This window comes from Pleurodeles waltl, chromosome 7 (assembly GCF_031143425.1).
Source record: "Pleurodeles waltl isolate 20211129_DDA chromosome 7, aPleWal1.hap1.20221129, whole genome shotgun sequence".
Classification (NCBI taxonomy): Eukaryota; Metazoa; Chordata; class Amphibia; order Caudata; family Salamandridae; genus Pleurodeles; species Pleurodeles waltl.
This window is the reverse complement of record NC_090446.1, coordinates 779,685,391-779,707,353: the sequence shown is the minus strand read 5'-3', so window position 1 is coordinate 779,707,353 and position 21,963 is coordinate 779,685,391. Positions and strand designations below refer to the sequence as shown.

Genomic DNA, 21,963 nt, shown 5'->3' with positions numbered 1-21,963 from the left:
CAGCACAGTATCATCCTCCTGCTTCTACATCCTGTTATGCTATGTAAAATCTTCAAGTTGCTCCCCAAAAAAGGAGACGCACCATCATTCAAGCCATCATCACTAATCGACTGGAGTACGGGAACAATCTCTACGTGGGAGTTGAGGTCCACCTCATCCAAAGACTCCAGACAATCCAGAATGCCCAGCAAGACTCATCCTTGATCGCCCTTGTCACACAAACATCACACACCACTTCAAAGAACTGCACTCTCTCACTGTACTGAAGAGATGCCATTCAAGCACCTCACCAATGTGCCTACATCAACCACCTCCTGAGCTCATACAAACCTGCCAGACATCTCCACTCTGCCTGTCTCTCACTGGCCCACACTCCCGCATAGACCAGAGAAGGACAAGAGGAATCTCCTAGAGCCTGGAATTATCCTCGTTCTGGACCTCTCCCACTCTGTAGGGAAACCGAAGGACTCTGAAGACCTGGCTAATTGACTGAGATTCCAGACCCTGCCAGTGCCTGGATCCCCTCACTTGTGACTAGTCGCTCTCTACAAATCAATTGATTATTTGGTTGATTGAATGTCCTTTTTATGCCATCATTATCCAACTGTGTGACTCACAACAAGGCTGTACATGTATCGATTTTATTCATTTATTTAAGTGCCTTTAGTATAGCATGGACCAGGTTCACTTGGACATTGCATAAACAAGTATCAAAACTGAAGGTACATTAGAGGAATTAAATAGGTTGCGATATGAATAAGAGAGCAGAACCCATCGTTACTGGCTTGGAGGTGCTCCTTCATGGCATGGGCGGAGGCAGAGGGGGTTGCACTGCGACGCGAAGATGCTATGGGTATACGTAGGTACCCCCTATCCACTGGTTGGGATGAAATGTTGACACACCTGCGTAGGGTGGAACAAGACATGGATGCTGATGATGCAGCGCCACCCGACACCGAGCTAGTGCCAGCTTGATCATAATATATGCTGCATCTATCACCTGATCGCTTATTGCTATGCTTTCTCTCTTGGGCTCCAGACGTTTGGATTGTACCTGAGTGCGCTGCCACTGAATTGCACAGCGGGGGTTTAAAGATTGTATGAAGTCACCTTTGGCATGACTCTATTTTCCAGGGCACCATTAGTTCTTTGCCCTTTTAATACAGCGATGCAAATGATTATCATCACTTACTTTATTATACTGATTGAATTTCATTGCTTCCTCTGCAAGAGTTTGAATGTATATGCTGCAAAAATAGAGCCTGAATCTAACCAGTATCAATGCCATTCAATTCTGTATGGTATAAACTGGAGTTATGATAACTGGATACAAACTAATAAAAAAGATTTAACAAAAAAAAATAATAAGAGAGCAGAACTTTGTCTGTACCAGTCTTTATAATTCAAGGGAGTACAGAATCTCACCATGATTGCCCATTCAAATGAAAATTTAGGAATGAAAAAAAAAAAACAGTTTGTACAGAGTATGTGCATTGGAAATGTTTGAAGATTAGTCACTGGAGCTATTGGTGTTGGGTCAGGAAGCTTTTACGTTACTTATTTCAATGTAGGATAGGATGGTTTTTTGTTGGTATCACATGCAGGATGAAATTCCAGACTGCAGGGGCCTTTCCTAAGGAGGCTTGCTTTAGGTGCTTGACTTTAAGTGATCAGTTTGCCAGCTAAGTACTTGTATGACTAACTTGTGCACAATGCAAGAAAATCTTAAGAAACGTCTAGCTACAATACAGAGCCATCTTAGAGGCATTACGATTGGAGTGATGTATTCTGACCTCTTAGTTCTAAAAACGTATTGAGTTGAGGCATGCAGGGCTGATTTTAAGGAGCCAGGTGTATATGTTGTACGTTTATGCTAACTTGTTATCAAGAGGTCTGATGTGGACCTTAACGTGATATTACGGATGTGCTCTAAAGATGAAAATTCCAGCTAAGTGGCTTTTATGCTTTGTTGGCACGAATTGGGGTGTGTTTGCAATGTGTTTTGTTGGCGAGCAGTGGAGGATTAATCTATGTGGAATGTGTATTACTCTCGGCTAGAAGGTGCAGATGGGAGTGTGGTGATGGTCAGTTATATGTCATATTTGAATTTCATTGGATAATTTTGAAAAGTAATTGGAATGTGTGTGAGAACTTTAATACGTTTTTTTCTGTGTGTGTAATATTTCTTAAAGCTGAAAAAAGGCATATGTTATAAATAATGCTAACCATTACAAATATATAAACGCACATCACATATCAGTCATTTATTTAAAATGGAACATTAAAGAAGTAAATTGGACAAGCAATATTGAAAAGGTAAATCGAAACGTCAGCAACGAAGCGGGGAACATTTAAAAATAAAGGGAAAGAGAATATTAGAAACTGAGCTAAAAGAATGAGAAAGGGGAGATGAGGGGAAGACTTGACATGATGGAAATGAGACTCCCAAACGTACTTGCAATCTGAGCTAAGGTTCTTTCCTTTCTCACATTTTTCATTTTCCTCTGGTCATATGTTTGTCCTCTGGGGCCCCAGAATTTCAACAAGGACATCCCTTGTAAGTACCTGACAGTGTGCGTGTTTCCAGCCCTCCCAGAAGGCCTAGGCTGCCTGGGAGTTACCCCACAGCTAAATTCAGCAATTAACTGTCCATTATTCACACAGCTCTTAAGAGACTGTTACCTTGAATTATAAATTTGTCTCAGATGGTCTTCCAAAAAATAAAACACTACCAATCTCTTCCAAATCGGATCACTTAGCCATACCATGACAAAATCCTACATCATGTTACACTGTGGTTTATTTGCTCATCCTCACCCTAATGGATGCTTTGAGTGCAATAGTTTAGGTGCAATATCCATATAATGTGCAAACCAGCTTCCACAAATCCACTCAATAATTACAAATGGGGGAAAGTCAAAGTTCAGAAAATGTAATCCATCTATTAAATGGTCTTCGCACATAGTTGCCAAATGTCAACAGGTAATGTGTGACACCTTATTAACAAACAGGATGCTGGGGCTAGAAGCTTTGAGCCAATATTTAATTGTACTACTGAATATCGACCCCCAAAATATTGTGGTACAAGAATATTGAAGGACAAAATATTGAAAAATAAGGGCATATAGGGAAGTATATATTTACTATTCCTAACTCCGCATCTACTTATCTATATGTACTACGTAAGTTCATATTTGTGGAGGTAAGCATAGAAAATCTAGACTAACTTGCCTGACGATATTTTGGTTTCAATATGTTGTCCTCAAAATGGTGTTCCATCAATATTCGGGGGTCAGTCTTCAGGGTGCACACCCATTAATTGCAATGTTAAAAATGAAACTGCCCGTCTCTGAATGCAGTGTGTTCTTGGCAAAAAAAAATATAGGATTGTCTGAAGGTGTCACCTGTGACATGTGGGCACTTGGCAGCTATGTCAACATCATCAGATAAAACACCAATAGAGTTGGGCCAGTCCAATATCGTCACATAGCGCCCAGAAAGCCGCTCAGTAGGGGAGCGAGAAGTGAGCATCCAATGCCTAAAAAGAAGCATTAGTGAAGCTAGCAAATTTAGCTTTAATGTGGCAGTCATGCACAACCTCTTTATGTAATGACCCTGGGCAACCTTCTGTTTTCTGTGCGTCCCCTGTATTTGTCCTATTTCACAAACCCTAAAGGTCATGTGTCACAGTTTTTTATTCCTCAGGTTTCTTAATTAATTAAAAATAGGGCACAGACAAAGGAGAACCAGATAGGTGCATGTTGCACAGAGACATGGCACAAATAGTTTTAGGAAGGAAGGCAAAAAGAGTGAACACCATGGGGGCTGCACACTAGTGTATGGGAGAGGGAAAGCTTGCATTGAAGTCCTGGCTGGGATCAAAAGCCTAGTGGGCCTTCATCAGGACTTCCAGGGCAACCTGGCCGGCTGGACATGCCATGGAAACACATAAAATGCGACCAGATGCACTGACATGAATGACGGCCATCTGGTCAGACTGTGACTTCTGAAAGAGGATTCAGCTCACCCTTGGAGCAGTCAGGGATTACGAGGCCCGGATTCTTGAAGCCCCGATCTCAGGCAAGGGGGTATGAGTGGAGCCCCATCAGAGGTTCTGTACTCAGAGAAGCAAGGGAGATCTCCCTGGGTCTTCGGAAACAGGTACCAGATACCTAGCAGCACAGTTGGCCAGAAAAAGGAGCCCAGGGCCAGGGGCTTCTACCCCAAAGCTTCTGAACCATTCATTCAGAGTCAGTGAAGGCTAAACTGCCACACCCCTGAGCAGGCTGACCTGCACAAGGATTTCAGCTTTACATCCCTGCTCCATGGGAAGCAGAACTGAGAAGGAAAGCCCAATAGACAGGGCTGGAAGACAGACACAGACTCAGGCTCTTGTGACCCCAGGTCAGGTCAACCAGGCCCTCGCAGCCCCTGGGGACAAAGACCAGAGGACAGAGGATTCCTTTACAACTTGTCCCTAATAGTACAGAGGAAGACTCCCTGCTTTTCATGTATTCCATGCAAAGAGGGACATTGGAGCGAACACATCCAACCTCCTGGAGCCCTGTCAGGGTTTGGAGAGTCCAATGATCCATCACTGGGACTTCCTTGGCTCTCCAGCCATCATGATCACAGCAGAGTGGTGGCTAAAACACCCCTGAGCAGACCACCTTGCAAGGGGATACCAGCTTGGCAATTAGCATCCCTGCCTACTTTCCAGAAAGCAATGGTTAGAGGAAAGACCAATCGGACAAGGCTGTAAGGCTGTTCAGACTCCAGTCCATGGGGGCCCTGTCCAGTCCTGACATCACCTGGGTGAGAAGGATGGATAACAAGGGGGAACCAAGGACCCTGTCCATACTAATCTGCAGCTTGGCTACTCTCCTTTCTTGTGATCACCGAGTGGCAGAGGTGGTTGTCAGTAAAAACACACTGATCTTTGCAAGTGCTGTCTGGACTTGAAGCCCTCATCTGGACTTCCAGGGAAGCCTGACCATCTGGACATGTCATAAGAACTCGTTGCATGTGACCAGATGCCTGGGGTTCAGATTGACTAGATTTCCAGACTCAAAGGGCAGACTTCTGGAGCCCAGGACCAGGGGGGGGGGCTTCCAACCCAGGGCCAGCCGGAGATCTGAGCCAGGGCCCGGCCAGAGCTTCTTATTCAGGGCAAGCAGGGGAGCCATCCATGTGCCTGCAGTTCCCTATATGGGGCTCTTTAACACACCATGAGCCAGGGAATGAGGCACAGGGCTGAGGATTCTGCCCCAGGGCCTGCTGGAGCTCTGACCTGGGTCCTGGTCCGAGTTTATCCCAGAAAAGCAGGGTAGGCTTCCCCAGGCCTGCGGGTCACCGTCTGTGGCACTTTAAAACATGGCAGGCTGGGGAATGGGGCCCAGGGCCCCAAGTATCCGCTGGGCCTCTGACCTCTCCTGCCCCTTGTACCTCATAAAAAGTAGCTGTTATCAAGATTTCTCTAAAGGTCCCTTCATACTTGTGGCCTGGACCTGAGCTTGTACTAGATCATCAGGCGTTTAGGTCCCTGGAGGTCCAGTCTGCCTTCCTGGATGTTTCTGGTATCAGGGTCTATCCAAAACAAAGCATTTCTTTGCCTTAGCCACATATGATCATTATGACCCAAAGGACTGCCAAGTATGTACTTCATCTGTGAGCTTGTGGCTCTGCCATGAGGAATGACTGATTTCTAAAAGCTTCCAAAACAGTCATGCATGTGTACTATTGAAAATTCCCTGGAGGGGCACATCGACTTAGCTTTCTGCAAGCAGGCAATTACATGATTGCTTCACACAGAGAAACATTGATTATGCGATCTGGCGGGACAGTAGTATGGAAAACCTGCCCAGAAGGTAAAGCTAGCTAAGGTTGCAGGGCTACCTAAAAGGCACGATTTGCAAAGAGGTTACTAAAACTAGATGTTCATTTAGTTGTAATCTTAGACTGTTTTCTTATCCAGTGATTCACTAACATGAATACAAGAAACTGCATGCCTACACATTCTTGTGCAGCCTTTATTGCATCCTCAAATTCCAAAATGTGACCAGGCTCAGAATCAGAGGATAATATTGCACAAAGGCAGGTATCCATAAAGTGTTTTTTTCCTTTAACTTGCTATTGATCTTTATGTTGTTTGTAATATCCCCCTCTAGAAAAAGAACGGTGCCACCTCTACTGTCAGTCAAAAGAAACAGGCGATGTTGTGTACATGAAAAGGCTGGTACATGATGGAACGCTCTGCTCTTATAAGGACCCCTACAGCGTTTGTGTGCGAGGTGATTGCCTGGTGAGTAAACGCAATAACCCACTGATGTTTCACATATTATACTAATCGCTTAATTCGTTACTTAAAGAGTAACAAAGACATTGACGAGTGCTGAACCTTACCTTTTTAGGGGCGAGCGCAAAGCGCTCCGTCACCTGTAGTTATCTCCTTTTGGGCTTCCAAACATGCCCATGTCACATCAGTCACTTTAATTGGCTCTTGGGCTTGCCTTTTAAAATCCGCTTGCTTTCATTTGTGAAAGGCATGCATACGTTATGCCTTTTCGGGTGTTTAGCCCACCTACACAGCACCGGTAAACTACTGAAAACAAAGAGGCTTGATGTTTTCAGTATGGTTTCCGGACTAGTTTATCTGTTTATTTTCAATGTAGCGCAATCATGCTGGGGTTTACATAGCGTGATCACACTCATTTTTTCAGTTTTCAATTTCAGCACGATCGCGCTGCATTTTACTTAGTGTGATCGCACTGCTGTTTTTTCTTTTAAATTGTGTGGCAAGAAAAGTCTGGTCAGGTGCTTACAACGCTAATAGCTCTAACAGGAGCAAATGCGAGACCCGTTGCATTGAAAATGCTTGTTTAATTTAAAGTTTACTGTGATATTCTTTAAAAAATAGACTTACGTTTGATATTGGTATTCCTCTAATTTTAACATATTGGATGTGTGTTCTAAATTTGAGTTAAAAAATATCGACCTGCAAAATTATCGAGTGCTGGCAATTGACCACCACTATATGACTATATCGTCAAAGTAAGCATGTACATTAAATTATAGATATACGGTTCTTAAAGGAGCCTTCCAGAGTAGAGAAATAAACGGTCTCTTCACACATTTCTGCATCTCTAACAGTCACCAATAAAAGGCATTCTGGAAAGTTTGTTTGATGATGTCAGCAGGTGCTTTGAAATGTATTGCAACATCATACACAGGTAGGCCCCATTAAGTCCAAGTGTATGGAGCCTGAAGAAATTATTAAGGTAAGTAGCTGTGGAGTTAAGAACAGTAAATCTATACTTACCTGTATGTACTTACTGTTGCTACTTAGTGATAGTCAATATTCTTCATTAGCTGTTGTGGTGAAGGCCTTACTGAACAGAGGCATGAGCCTATGCCAATGCAGGCTTTCAGTAGAATGCCTATTATTAGCTAAAGTTTTTATAATCTCTATCCTTATTTATATTTTTATTCATACAAAACAACATGATACAAAAACACCATGACTTGCTTTATTTAACACAGTTACCTGAAAGATGTTTATAGAAGAAAAATGTAGAATACACATTTTAAGGAAACCGATAAGCTAGATAGTCTCTTATAATACATGGGATTCTGCAATTCCTGTATAAATGCCTGTCTCTACTTTGTTATAATTGGTGACTTGTGATGCACCCAGTCCAGTCCAGGTCACACTGCCTGCTGCCAGAGCCAGCATCTGAGGTGAAAGGCAGCTCAGGTCATGAGCATACTTGAAGAATCTTTTTAAAGCAACTAAAACAGAATGACAAGCAGAGATAATATATTTCATTTGTGCACTCATTAGATAGTTAAAGAAAAGCTAGAATCTTTCTGCTTGTTCCTGCACATTCTGAGCTACTGCAACTTTTATTTTTATTTAAAATAACAGACTTGTATTGAACTGTTTTTAATAGGTTTGCATCAAATAGCTAACAAGATTTTAGTGTGTTTAATTTTGTACAGGAGGTTTTATTTTTATCCTTCCTGATTGGAAACATACCCGATCTTTCATTTGAAAGAGCCATGCACCAAGGTTTTACGTCATTTGTGGGAAAGGTGATGGCGTGACCATGTACTTAATTGAATAAACCACCCCTACTTTGCTCAGTGCTGTTGTGCTCAGAAACAGCTACATCAATCTGAATGTGATACTGCTAGGCATGGAAACCCCTACCTGTTCTTTCAAACAGAGAGCACAAGAAGCTGAGATACCCAGGCCCATATTTATACTCTGTTTGTGTCAAATGAGCATCATTCGACGCAAACCTAACTCCATATTTATACTTTGCCGCTAGACCCGTCTATGGAGTTAGCGTCATATTTTTACTGTGAAAACCTACCTTGCATCAATGAGATGCAAGGTAGGCGTTCCCGGGCAAAAAATGACTCAAAGGCTCTAGCGCCTTATTTATCCTCCCGTGTAAAAATCATGCACAGGAGGAGGAGGGCCTTAAATAATGGTGCTAAACCTGCTTAGCGCCATTATTTAACGCCTGGGTCAGGGCAGGCGTTAGGGGATGGAAACCATGGAAACAGCCCACAGGTGCCCTTCCCTGCCCCCAGGGACACCCCTATCCACCTGCACCCACACCTCAAGGACACCTAAGGATGGGGGGACCCATCCCAGGTAAGTCAGGGTAAGTTTTTAAAAAACAATTGTAAAGTGCCATAAGGAGGCCTAACTTGGGCCCCCTACATGGCACTGTGCCCAATGCCCATGCCCAGGGGACACAAGTCTCCTGGGCATGGCCATTGGGCTTGTTATGCCTTTGGGGGTTGTGCATCAAAAAAATGACGCTATTCAGGTTAGAGTCATTTTTTTACTCTAACCTGACTAGCGCCATTCTTTGCCGCACAACCTCCAGTTTTGCCTACCCCTCCCCTACCCGGTTAGCATCAAAATGTTTGACGCTAACTGGGCCTTAGCGCCGGCTAGCGTCATAGCTTAAATATGACGCCCACTTGGCATCCAGGAATGGCGCTAGCCAGCGCTATACTTTTTGAGGCAAACCTGCGCTAACGCAGGTTCGCGTCAAAAAGTATAAATATGGGCCCCAGATAGGCATAACAGACCATGAAAGTGACACAGTGAAAAAGTCCCATTTCATCTTTAAAATTACATCAAAATTTACTAGAAGCATTATGCACAGTTTAGAAAAGTGTACAGAAGACTAGATTGGTCTCTATGACCTTAGAAAATTTGGTCCAATATTTCTCATCCACTTTTGCCCTTAGTTATTCCAGAAATCAAATGGAGATTTTTTTATGCATGTTTCCAGAATGCTACTTGTCAGGATTCTGGCTGAGCTCAAGTGATCAGACATAGGGTTAGCCAAGTTTGGAGACTGGGAAGAATTGGATAATGAAAACTAAGGACTGTGAATATTAGACCACTAACTGAATGATACACATATACACTCACTTCCTAGTTATGGGTACACTTCTGGGACATAAGGAGCAGAGCCAGTATTTATGATTCGTCTGACTTGGAGCCCTTGCTTGTCCGTCCATTTATCTATCCATCCATCCATCCATATATTCATCCATCCATCCATCATAGCACTTAAACATAGTGTATACAGAGTGTATGCCTTTATAACCATTGATAAGTGTGGAAACGGGTTGCAACCCAAGAGATGCAAAGCCTTAAGTGAGCCTTTGTGTCCCTACCCAATAGTAGTACCGCCACCAATACCACCACCAAAACTCCTACCACCAAAAACACAATATCACCAGTACCTATAATATCACTACCTATAATACCTGTAATATCACCACTACCAATCCCAGCACTGCCAGTACTACCACCACTAACAATTCCAATTATACCACCATTATCACAATACTGGCACTGCAATCACAATACCACTAACACACCCATCACAATACCAATGTCTCCTCCAAAACCATGCCACCAGCAATATATTGACCATTTATACAATCAATTCCATCGTCAACAACACTAATATCACACACTCTGATCCATTTTAGGAAAGAGCTGAAGAGACACATCTTTAAAGAACACTACTAACATTTCACTTCTGTTTTCAGAATCCAGTTATCCATCTAATTGTTTTTTAAGAGTATTTTTGCTCGAAGAACCTGTCTAGAGCTCTGCTGCAAGTCAGCAAGGTTTGGGCTATGCAAATTCTACATACACCCACCATCAATACCACCACAACCAATTTCAATGCCATCCTTAATACCACCACTGCCAGTATCACCAACATCAACCAAATGAGTACCATTGGAGTTGTGATTTCAATTTGCCTGCAATCTGGACTTCAGCTCCCACTAAGCCCCTGGGTCCTGGAGGACCAATAGCAACTTGCCTTATGGATGAAGTTATTCTATCTTGTTGTAAACCAAACCCCAGTTTTAAGGTGTTGTCTTGGAACATAGCGGGATTCCTTCAAAGTTGGCTAAGGATTGGATTGGCTTTGTTATAGAGTATGATTTGGTCTGTATCCAAGAGATGTGGTCCCTTGTATATTTCCACATTAATGGGTGCCTCTCTTTTTGCAATACTACTACACCGGCATTGTCTGGGAGGCCAAAGAGTGAAAGGGTGGTATGGTGATTTAGATTTTTCACAAATGAAAGAACTAGGATGTTTAACCTATGTGTTGTACTCCCTAGTTTCAATTGCTAAGGATTAGGGGGGTGGCTCTCTTAGATTTACTGGTGGTAAATTTTTACAATTATGTATTTGATCATAGTGTGTTATACCACCTGGTTTCAATTGCTAAGGATTACTGGGGTGGCTCTCTTAAACTTACTGGTGGTATATTTTTACAATGATCTGTTTGACCATAGTAATACCAGTGTTGCAGACTCTCCAAGTGAGTCTATTGGGAGTGCATATTTGGCAAATGAATCCCTGTGTACAATTTACGTTGGTAATTTTAATTGTATACTTTGCCCCTTTAATAATACAAGGGTATGTGGCCTAGAAAATAAGGACAGGCAAGCATTACCCAATTTTTAAGCATTCTCTGTACGGAAATGCCCTAAATAATTTTGTAGTTTCTTTTGATTTAATTTTTTGGGCTGATTGTGTTGGAAAGAATCATATGGCCTTACCCACTTTTGTTGAAGGAAACAAATCAAGCTCTATTAATATTATGTTAATATCTAGGAGCCAGAGCTGTTTGCTTAGGGATTTTAGAGTGGTTCTAAATTGTGCTAGTGACCATAATCCACTGTTAACCAACCTAAAGAATAGCCCTGAAGTGTGAGACAAGACATCCCCTTAATGCCAATTAAGTATAATGATAACCAGGGCATACGATTAAAATGGGAAAGGATAAATCCAAAGGTTTTTGATGCCAAAATTGTTAAGGAAAATCAGCTGTTAGTACATAACTGTTTGTTATCTGAGGCTACCCTAAGGGCTTGATTAGGGACTTTTAATCATTATGCAGAGACATCTCAGCTGAGCTTACGGTTGAATCTCCCATGATAACGGTTTGGCCCCATTGATGGTTTGATAGCTTGTGATCATAAGCATTTAAAAGAGGCCCTACTAAAGTCCCCAAGAGATCAAACTAAGGTCATTGCTGCAAGGAAAACCTATAATATTTGTTTTGAGACAAGAAGGGAAGAACTCAGATTGCAAGCCTGGTCTTATCTATTGGCAGACTTAAGGCTCTTTTGAGATGTGATTATTATCCGTTCTTCTCTGAATCACCGGACTCTAACACTGTTTGTTTCATCCCAAGGACAGTTTGGGCTGAATATTTCACTCATATCTTTAACCCTCAGGGGAAGGTAAATGCCATAGACGGTACGGCTATTAATACACCATTAGAGAGGGACCAAGCTAGGGCCCTAAGTGAATCCATCTCTTTTAAGGAAGTTGAGCTTGCTATCAACTAGGGTTTGTCTGGGAAAGCACCGGGTCCCGGTGGGGTTCCTCTTGATTTGTACAAGAATAACTCTGCCCTTTTGGAACCAATTCTTACTAATATCTTCAGGGCCTCTATCAATGGCCCCCTTACTGCCTCTTGAAAGGAGGCCATTGTTGTCCCGATTAATGAAAAGGGGGATAGAAATGATCCGGTATGTTGCATGCCAATCACCCTGATTGATTGATTGATGCAGCAGCTATGATCCTGGTCAGGGTTCTTCTAGCCCATGTGGAGGTGCGGGCCAGTGAAAATAATATAGTCACCAGGACCCAGTACGGTTTTAGACAGGGTCATGGAACTATTGTGAAGTGTTTTAATTTAGTGCTAATGATCAGTAAATATACAAAATACATGAAAGTCTCATTGCATTTGACTTTCATGGATTTGTCTAGCGCTTTTGATATGGTTAATCGAGAAAAGCTCTGGTCTATGATGGAGGAGATAGGCATGGAGGAACCATTAGTGCTACTTCTACGAAGACTGCATGCCAATACTTCAGTGAAAACCTGTTATGGGCCTGATGGTGATTGCAAAGGTCTCATTGTCTAGACTAAGGGAGTCCGCCAGGGGTGTATTTTAGCACCCTTTCTGTTCCTCATTTATGTTGATGGCCTGGAGGCCTTTTTGTTGAAGAAGAATCTAGATTTCCCTAGAATTGGTAATTATTGTATTCATCTCTTCTTTACGTGAATGATTCTGTCCTCTTAGCAAGGACAGCAAATAGTCTGAAGAGTGTTCTCAATGCTTTTGTCGAGTATATGTCATTATTGGACTTGAAGGTGAATCTTATAAAATGATATACTATGGTCTCTGGCCCTAAAACTGTTAAAACCAGAACTTTCCTTATTCAAGGAAACCCCACATATAAAGTAACAGATTTCTGCTACTTAGCGATTGTTTTCAATAGCCAACTGAAATGGGACCCACTTATAACCCTAAGGGCACAACAAGTGAGTAGACCACTAGAAGCACTTTTTCGTTTTACAGCCAAACTTAGACACAAGCCTATTAGAGAAATGAAGACATTGTATAAAGCAAAATGCATGGCAATTGCTACTTGTGGGGCAGGTGTTTGGGGTTACTGTGATTTTTCAAAACTGCAGGTAGGCGAAAATGCCTTCTTTAGAAGATTGGTAATGATACCTAAAGGGACCTCAACTTCTTTTTGTCATTCAGAGTTGGGCTCCACCTATTTGGAAGATTGTATTGGTATTGCTTCTTGGCTGTTATCAGTTAAAATATGGTGCACACCCGAACTGGAATCTTCTAGCTATACTATTTCTGATTGTTTGTCCCAGTGTAATCATTCGAACATTCCGTGGGTAAGCTATGTGAGATGTGTGCTGTATGGAGCTTCTTAATTATTTTGTTGATCCTCCTTCCAGACCGCTCTCTGCGAAGACTCGCATTAGGCTTGTATATTCAGAAAAGATGCAGCACCCGACAATTTGTGTCATTTAATTCAACAGTAATTTCAGCAGCCTCAATGATTCAACCATATCTGTTGTCTATTTTAAAATCCCAGTACAAGTTTTACCAGACGAGATTGCGCCTGGGCCCAGTGCACTTTCTAGTAGCCTTTCCCATTCCAGGAGGCTGGGTTGAGAACATAACCCCTTGTGATAGCATAGTGAAGCAATCCACTGTTCATTTTGTTATTTTCTGCTCTCTTTAATACACTTTGAGATCAACCTTTTTGCTCCCTCTATTGAAATTGTATAGGCCTGAAAAACATGAGGAAGTCACAAAAAAAGGGGGACGAGGAGGTTAATTGGTCCAGTGTACGACCTCCCTGCTATAACATAATCATCAAAACAAGTTCCACTGTTCCACGAAGAGGCAACAAATAGTGCCGAAGAAAGCTTTACTTTGGAATATAAGTAAATCAGAAGTAAGAGACCTTTCAGACGCCAGGGCCCTGAGGTATCATCATCAGGCTTGCTCCACGCCAGACTGGCACTGCAATGTCTGATGGGACCCTACAAGGGCTGACTAGGCCAACTTCTGAATTGAGTTGAACAGACCAGTGGAGAGAAAAGAAAAAAGTGCAAAACAAACGTGAAGTAAAATTGACTCAACTATCCTCAAGAAACTTCTTTTACTTGAGGATAGGGGATGTTGGTCAAGATTAAAAACAACACTGAGAGTTTAAGGGGAGTTATGTCCCTTTAATCTTCCAAAAAGGTGATTGGGAGTGCTTATTTTGTCACTGCCAAGTAAGTCAACATGTTTCGTGCATACTTACGTCTTATCAGATCTCTTGGTGCTTCTTCAGGACTGCATATAATCTTCTCTGTTCAAAAAAAGCAGTATCAAAGGTGATATCGTACAGGTATGTTAATGGTGAGATTATACTCACTTACTTATTCATTGAGTCCTGCACGTCTCCGAAGCCACCTGTTGTGGAAGATAGATTTCTCTTACAAAAGGACATCCAGGTGATTTGCCATCCTTTCTAAAGAGAAAAGGAAAAATGTGCCCAAAAAGGACACTCCGAGTGAATTCCTCGGATCTCGTAGCCCCAATCAGGAAGGGCTTAGATTGCTTTGTTCATTGAAATCTCCGGAATTGTGTTACGAGACCTTTAATTTCATTATGGGAGGGATTTTGATCAGGAAGCGATATGGATAACTTGTTTTTATGTCTATATTAGCATAGTTCTTTTATGTACAAGAATTTAACACTTGGCCACAAGTGCACTCTATGTTTACTTATGCACTTATTCTATTTTAGGGCTGTACCCTATACATTTATGTTTTTTCTTATGCCCGTGTTTAGTATGCTTTCATGACTTTTTGAAATCGAATAAAGCTTTTATGACGACTGACTACCATTGAAATCGCCACTACCATCAATACCACCAGCAATACCAATACCAGTACCACAAACGCAAATAGCATGACTACCAATGCCACCAAAACCACAAAAGCCACCACTAATACCACTAAACCAATACTGGTTGTGGCAACAAGTCTAGGCACTGAGAACAGTACAGCTTTTTATGTGGATCATGGACCTATGGTGGGCCACTGCTACAATAGCCTTTATAAAATCAAGTTTGTTTCTGACCAAATAACATATCCCTGTTTTAGGTGTTCTGGGGAATAATGTGGTAAATGTTTGAAGGTGTGGAGATTGAAGTTTGCAATTTTGGCCACCTTCTTTATATGTGTGATAAGTGTGAGCGACAAAATAAATGTGAATCTCTGCTCTTTAGAAAGTTGAAGATTCCATTAATTTTCTTGCTGCATCTGGTTGATTTGGCATTAAAATGTGTAAGGGTAACATTTTTCCATTTCACTTTACTAGCAGTGTGGTTAGGTTTTGATTGCCTGTTTGTTTTGTCCAAGAAATATAGGTGTTACTAGTTTGGGTCTCTATAGTTTGGTATCAAGTACTCACAATCATCTACCTCCGTTAGGTTCTCCAAGTAGATGTCTTCCTCATATTTCTACATCATCTACTTTTGCAGGGGGCCTTGGAATCTTTCAGACAAAAATAGTTGATTTGTTTATCACTGCTGTATAGTGGTTGATCAAAACTCTGTTGATTGTTTTCACTACTGTTATTTTAGTGTTTTAGCATTGATCTTCATGTTGCTTACGCCACTGTAATGTTATTCTTATTTTCAACTTCATATTAAATCACTGCTAGTTGGTGAGCCTAAAACCATTCGTTAGGTGACTTTTTGTGAATCTTGGATTTGAACATAGATTTCCTCAGGACAATCCTTGTGTGCAAGTTGACACCATTGTGGTCTGAATCTGACTCTTGGTCCAGCATTCTGTCACATCCTGTATGCAAAGTAGACTGATCGGCAAGCAATAACTGTATCACAGAAAACAGCTTAAAGTCTTCTGTCTATAAGTGGGATTTCCAAAATGATTATTTGCATGAATAACTAGAGGTCAGGTATTTTTCCCTCCTTTATACATTTGGGTACCCCGTCCCAGATTTCCAGGGATAAATGTACGCCAGTTTTTTATGTTGTGTCCAAGGTGCACAGACTACACAGTTTTAGCTTCAAAGTGGCCAACCATGCAGACCACATATGACATATGAAGCGCACCCACGTAACCCTCCTTCTGCATCCAGATAATCAGCTCAAGCACTGTAGTTAGTATGTGGTTATGACTATCAGTTCATGCATGGTTCCTCTACTGCTGGGTACTCTATGTATAGAACTATACTGCAGCTGAAAGCTGATTTTGGTAATTGTATCAATGGGCAAGCTAGAATCAAACTACAATATACAATATAACCATCATCTTGTTTAGCAGGCATACCACATCCTGTGTAGAGGGACACTTAGCAACTCATGAGAGCAATAGAACTGGCAAATTGCTCTACAGCAACAACGCTTATTTACTAACGTGCCAGCCGAAATAGGTGTTTAAAGATGAAACCATCTTAAACTGTTGATCTGTCTTCTACATCTGACATTATACCCCATTGATATGGTCCTGAGTGAGTTCTGTGACATGCTTCACAAAGTCTTGAGGTACCTTCTCCATCTTTGTGAGAAATACAAAGGTGATTGGTGGAACGGTTGAATTAACCTCAGCTTTAGGTGAGTACTCAGAGGTTCATGCCAATTCATCGTTTTTTTTTTACTACAATGCCACTCTATACAAGGACCAACCATATGCGAATGAGTCTTGCTACTTATCCAATAAAAACAATCCAGCCTAAACTACTAGCCCATGTCTCCTCTGAACGGGACTATAACAAGCCCTAAGTAGGTTCTGGCCTAGTTAGACCTTGTCAATGAGATATAGTGTGAGTCCTATGGCACAGTGAACACAGGACTCACATCTGGATAGATCGACATTTAGGGCTTCTCACTAAGGTAAGCAGGAAAGCAAAAAGAAGTGATGCATGGAATGCTTGAGTTAATCTTAGCCACTTGTAATTATTCAGGGCTACATCCCATTTCATTGTTTTTTTGTCTACCATTCCACCTCAGACGGGAAAAGATAGAACACCCATATTCCTTCCTCCAACGAGGGTGCTATCTATTTACTTATTTCCTTATTTCCTTATTTCCTTCTTTACTAGGAACCAGACTACTGACAGCTCTGTGTATTGTAAGTTACTCAAACAAAGTTTCTGGCTTACAGGGAATAGTTTACAAGCTTACTGGATGACTTCTTACTCCTTTAATGATTAATGTAGTCCCTTCTGTAAATTAATGCGTCTTCACTTAAACTGGTGGCACTGGGTGATCTAAATTTTGGAGCACAAAATGATGCTCGGGGCGTATGTTCTTTGTGGAAAATAAATCGGAAAGCCCCACAGACGAAGGAGTTTAACTCTGTAAGAATGATTCTGTAAAGGAAAACAACCCCTAAACGTTTTGGCTGAAGAGTGCGGAGAGGATAGTCGTACACTTAGGCCACGGAAGATCTCCACGTTTCTTCCATGCCCTTGGTTTGCGAAGGTCACAATCCCACGCTGATTGCCCAACTAGTCGAAAGACGACATCCACTTCGAAACTCAGCCACTTAAAATGCTTCAAAAATGTAAATACCAGTGAAAGACTAGAAAAGAATGACTGCTGCGTGGTTTTCGCGCCCCACCGCAGTCACATGCAATTTAACAAAGACAACGCCGCGTATGTGGCCATGTGATGAAAACCAGACCAGTGTGTATCAATCACTCTGTGGGGAGTTTTACATTTTTGCTACTGATATTCCCTTGCAAATGTTTAGAGGTGTGTCTAGGAAGAACTTAAATCGTGCATAATGAACAAATGACTGTCTTTCAAAAGGTAGTCTTTTGCGGCAATAATTTACAACACGCATAAATGAGCGCAGTTATGCTTCTGTGAGTAATCAGTAATGTTTCCACTGTTTGCCGGTAGGTGTTATACATAGCATTGTTCCTATTACGTCTTACGTGATTTATTTTGTGCGGAGAGGAGCACAAACAGTTCTACGTCTACTTGTTTTTCCAATTATTTAAAAGGAGTTATAAATGTGTCAGGTAACTTCTTGCAGTCTGTTTTCGTTCCTGAAGTGCTTGAAGTAAAGAAGATCGCCTTGCGTGAAAATAACCTGCCTCTTGTTAATATGTTTAGACGTTTGTCAGGCGGCTCATTTTCCCTGCTTTGCACAGGGACACAAAGTGAAATCACGATAAAGTAATGGCTCGTGGCAGGCTTGCTTTACACACGCGGGAACTGCCCGGGTAGAGGATGCGACCAGAACTTCCGAGCCCGCGCCTCAGCAAAGCTGCCAAGTTTTAGTTTAGGTGTGAAATTTTCGTGTCCCTTTTTTTAATATCTCACTCTCTCAGGCTCTCTCTTTCTCCTGTAAACATTACATTATTATCAGTTCAATCATGTTAATCTGCAAACATTAATAGTAATATTGAGAACTCAGGACTGTGCAATCCATTTTTCAATGGAATTTAACCTGTGATCCCCAATTTATGAGAGGCCTGTTATGTTCCTGGTTAATAGGTACTCTCGAGTGTAGGTTTTCACAAATACTTATTCTTAGTACACAGCAACAGACCATAAACCCTTGGAAGCATTGACGTCAGAGAATACCTGTAATTCAAACCTTAGAATCTAGTTGATGCAGAGAACACTGTGCCATCACTGATGACCTAGGCAGTATTCCATTCACAATATAGCTAAGCCACAACAAGACCTTGGTTGCCCTGGCTGAAACTACAGGGCTTTCTTCTCTACTGGGTGTCATGACAGTGAATCTCAAAAGGAATACAATCAGCAAAATCCCACTCAAGAAACAGGAACTGTTATGTTGGTTTGTAAACTGCACTATCATCTGGGAGGGTATCCTGGAGCTGGGCAGGTGTGGAACTGGCCAATCTTAATGTGATTACTTGAAGAGACAGGTCTTCGACTTGTTATGGAATTCGAGTCGTGACGGGGAGGCTAGAATGTATAGCAGCTGGTTATTCCATGCTTTAGGAGCGGTGTAGGAGAAGAATCGAACGCCAGATCTGGTTTTCCGAATACAAATACATTGGATGTGCGCAGGAGGAGCCAAGGCCAAGCAGAGGGATGTGGAGGGTATGTGAAAGCGGATGCAATTATTGAGAAATCGGTAGCTGTGGTCTAGCAATTGCACATCTAGAACATACAATTTAGGGAACAAGTATAAACTAACGATCCACATAGTACCATGATGCTCACATGGTATCTACATCCTGCTACCTTGGGGTGTACAGAGATCAGAGGACTGAAAGTTCTTGGTCATAAAATTAGACAGCAATGATGCTAGAGCACACACACTTATAAAGTCCAGTTCAACTTTCTAAACTATACTATATACCGTTTAAAAAAAATTCAGTTTATTAAATTATACAGGACTTTTTTTTTTTACAATTTCACCTACATCTATGCTTACTATGCAGTTGGATGCTTATCACAGGCATCTATCCATTTACCGCAACTTCCGACATTTTGAAGTTTATTTACACCAAATCAGGCATTGCATTACTTCAGTATCCTCCCACCTGGAACATACTTTTGCTACATGGAAGAGATACATTCAGTACTACTTAGGAGTGAGTTTGGTTATATTTTCTGCCTCACTGTATATATCATTGTTTTTTATTTACTGTTACATTATACTCACATGCATCACCTTTGTTTTAGTTTTTTTGAATTTTTCTCGATCGCATATTAACTTGATTGAGTTTATGGGAGTCTTGTTTATATAATACGGCTTGGCCTACAACCAAAGATTGAGCCTAAGGTGTTTGACTTTAAGTTTTAGTCAGAACTATTAACTGGTGAATTATTGAATAGTAGCTTATCCTCATAGCACAAGGTCAATTTGGAGAACGATTCTATGGGCTTAGCTTGCATACTGTTTTGTTAGACCTATACATTTAGATCCGTTGATTGTTACATGCATCGACAATAAACACAGTGAGGTTCACATATGTTTATTTTTTCACACCTGGTTTTCATTCATGTGTACATTAGGGTGAGATGCTTGTAATCACCCCTCTGAATCTGAGATGTATCAGTGCATTAATGGTGCAATTGGGCACCTGGTGATTTTGGTCTTTTATCTCTTTTTGCTGTCAAATTGAATTTTGACTATTTTAGTCATCATTTTCATGTATAGTTTACATAAACCTATTTGTATATACTGTTGCAGCCTTGACAATGTTAATGTCTGACAAACCACGTGTCAGCTGACTTTGATATGCTGATTGGCTCGCAGTCAAGTCATATGAAAACTGGTGGAGTGAAATGTAATTAAAGTACTTGGATTTTCTGGCACTCTACAGCCTATTGGGCCTTTGTGCTGGACTTTATAAGTGTATGTACTTTGGTATCATTGTTATCAGAGTAATGTAGTACTTTGAAAGTGTGAGTAAGGAGTTTGAATTGTGCTCATTTGTGTATAGGTATCCTGTGCAGCTCCTTGTGGTGAGAGGAGATATACAAGTGGCGTGGAAGGTTGAGAGTGATTCTGGCACCCAAGTTTGGAGTTGTCTGGAGCCTCTTGATGAGTTGTTTTTTGATCCCGGTGTAGATGGTGTTTCCATAGTACAGCTTGCTGGTAATGAGAGTGTGGGTGACTGTTTTCCTGTTGTTGGTTAGGATGAATTTGAAACATTTCCTTAGCATTGTCAGGGTGTTGAAGCATGAGGCAGTGACAGCGTTGACTTGGGCAGTCATCTCGATTTTGCAGTTAATGATGATCTACAGGTTATTGGCATGGGTAGTGGGGTGGGTGTTGTTCCTAGTTTGGTCAGTAACTATGTGGAGTCCCACAATGAGGAGTTCTTCCCGCTGTTTACAAACTCAGTCTTGTCAGTGTCCAGCTTTGGACATTTGGACTTCAACCAGTCTACGATTTTGGCCATGCATGCTGTGAACTTGTTCTGGGCATCTTGTTTGGGATGCAGAAGGATAAGTTGTGTGTCATTGGCATATGGGAGGAAACTGATGTTGTGAGAGAAGATGATGCTGGCCAGAGGGGTCATGTAAGCATTGAAAAGGCTCTGGCTCAGGAGAAGCCTTACAGGACTCTGCTGATGAGGTGATGGATGCCTGAGGTGAAGCATGCCAGGCTAAAAGGGGAGGACAGCCAGGAATGTGCAGATCCAGCACTGTACTGGACCTTGTTTTCCAATGTTATTCAGACATTTAATAATATCTGGTGGGGGACCATGTCAAATGTCACGGATAAGTCATGGAGGATGAGAACGGCTGTGTTTCCTCTATACAGGATCAGGCAGATGACATCTGTGGCGGTGATGAGGGCAGTTCCAGAGCTGCATTTGGGTCTGAATCCAGACTGGGTAGAGTTGAGAGGCTGGGAGTTATTGAGTTATTCTGTGAGGCATTTGTTGATGATTTTTTCTAATACTTTGGCTGGGTGTGAAAGCAGGAACATCATTCCCTTGGTGAGTGTTGAGGTGTCCACTGAGGGTTTCTTCAGCAAGGAGAGGACTGTTGCATATTTCAAGACATTGAGTATGTTCTCATCTGCTGGAGGAGCCATTGTAACTCCTCCAGAAGCTCCAATGCTGTCATCGGGTTTGTCCACTGTAAAGAATGGAGTGCACACTGCCAGTTTGTTGGGACCAATAGTAAGCAAGGATACAAACCTGACATCTAATGACTAGGATGCTCTACTGCTTAATTGTGTGTGATTTTCACTGATACGAGGAGCTGGCTCCCACCTGGTCTCAATGGGTTTATTACATAACTGATCTCTTTACTGATTATATGAGGTCCCTACATTTATAAACATTAGAGACATGTGGACTTTTCCCGTTTTTTAAAATGTAGGCTGCAGCTGCTTGGGGGTCACCATTGCGCCAACTGGGAGCTAAGCACCATCTTTGAGAAGAGAAACACACTTATTCACTGTAGGCAGATTTTTTTAATAGCCATATTGTATGAGCTTTAGCATATACATCAAACATAACGTGCAACCATCCCACACCTTCAGCTTCATCAATCCTTTTATGATGCCTCTGTGCTACTGAGAATATTCCACACCTAATTCAACAGTCCATA

At 41.7% G+C, this 21,963-nt stretch overlaps 1 protein-coding gene across 1 annotated transcript in view; it reads left to right on the top strand.

Annotated features, from left to right (window-relative positions):
• ADAMTS2 (ADAM metallopeptidase with thrombospondin type 1 motif 2) overlaps positions 1–21,963 on the top strand; it is a 1,546,369-nt gene that overhangs the window by 1,233,794 nt on the left and 290,612 nt on the right. Inside the window, exon 13 of the mRNA XM_069199292.1 lies at positions 6,168–6,301. Within this exon, the coding sequence (XP_069055393.1) occupies positions 6,168–6,301 (134 nt within the window). The remainder of the gene's footprint in view (positions 1–6,167; positions 6,302–21,963) is intronic.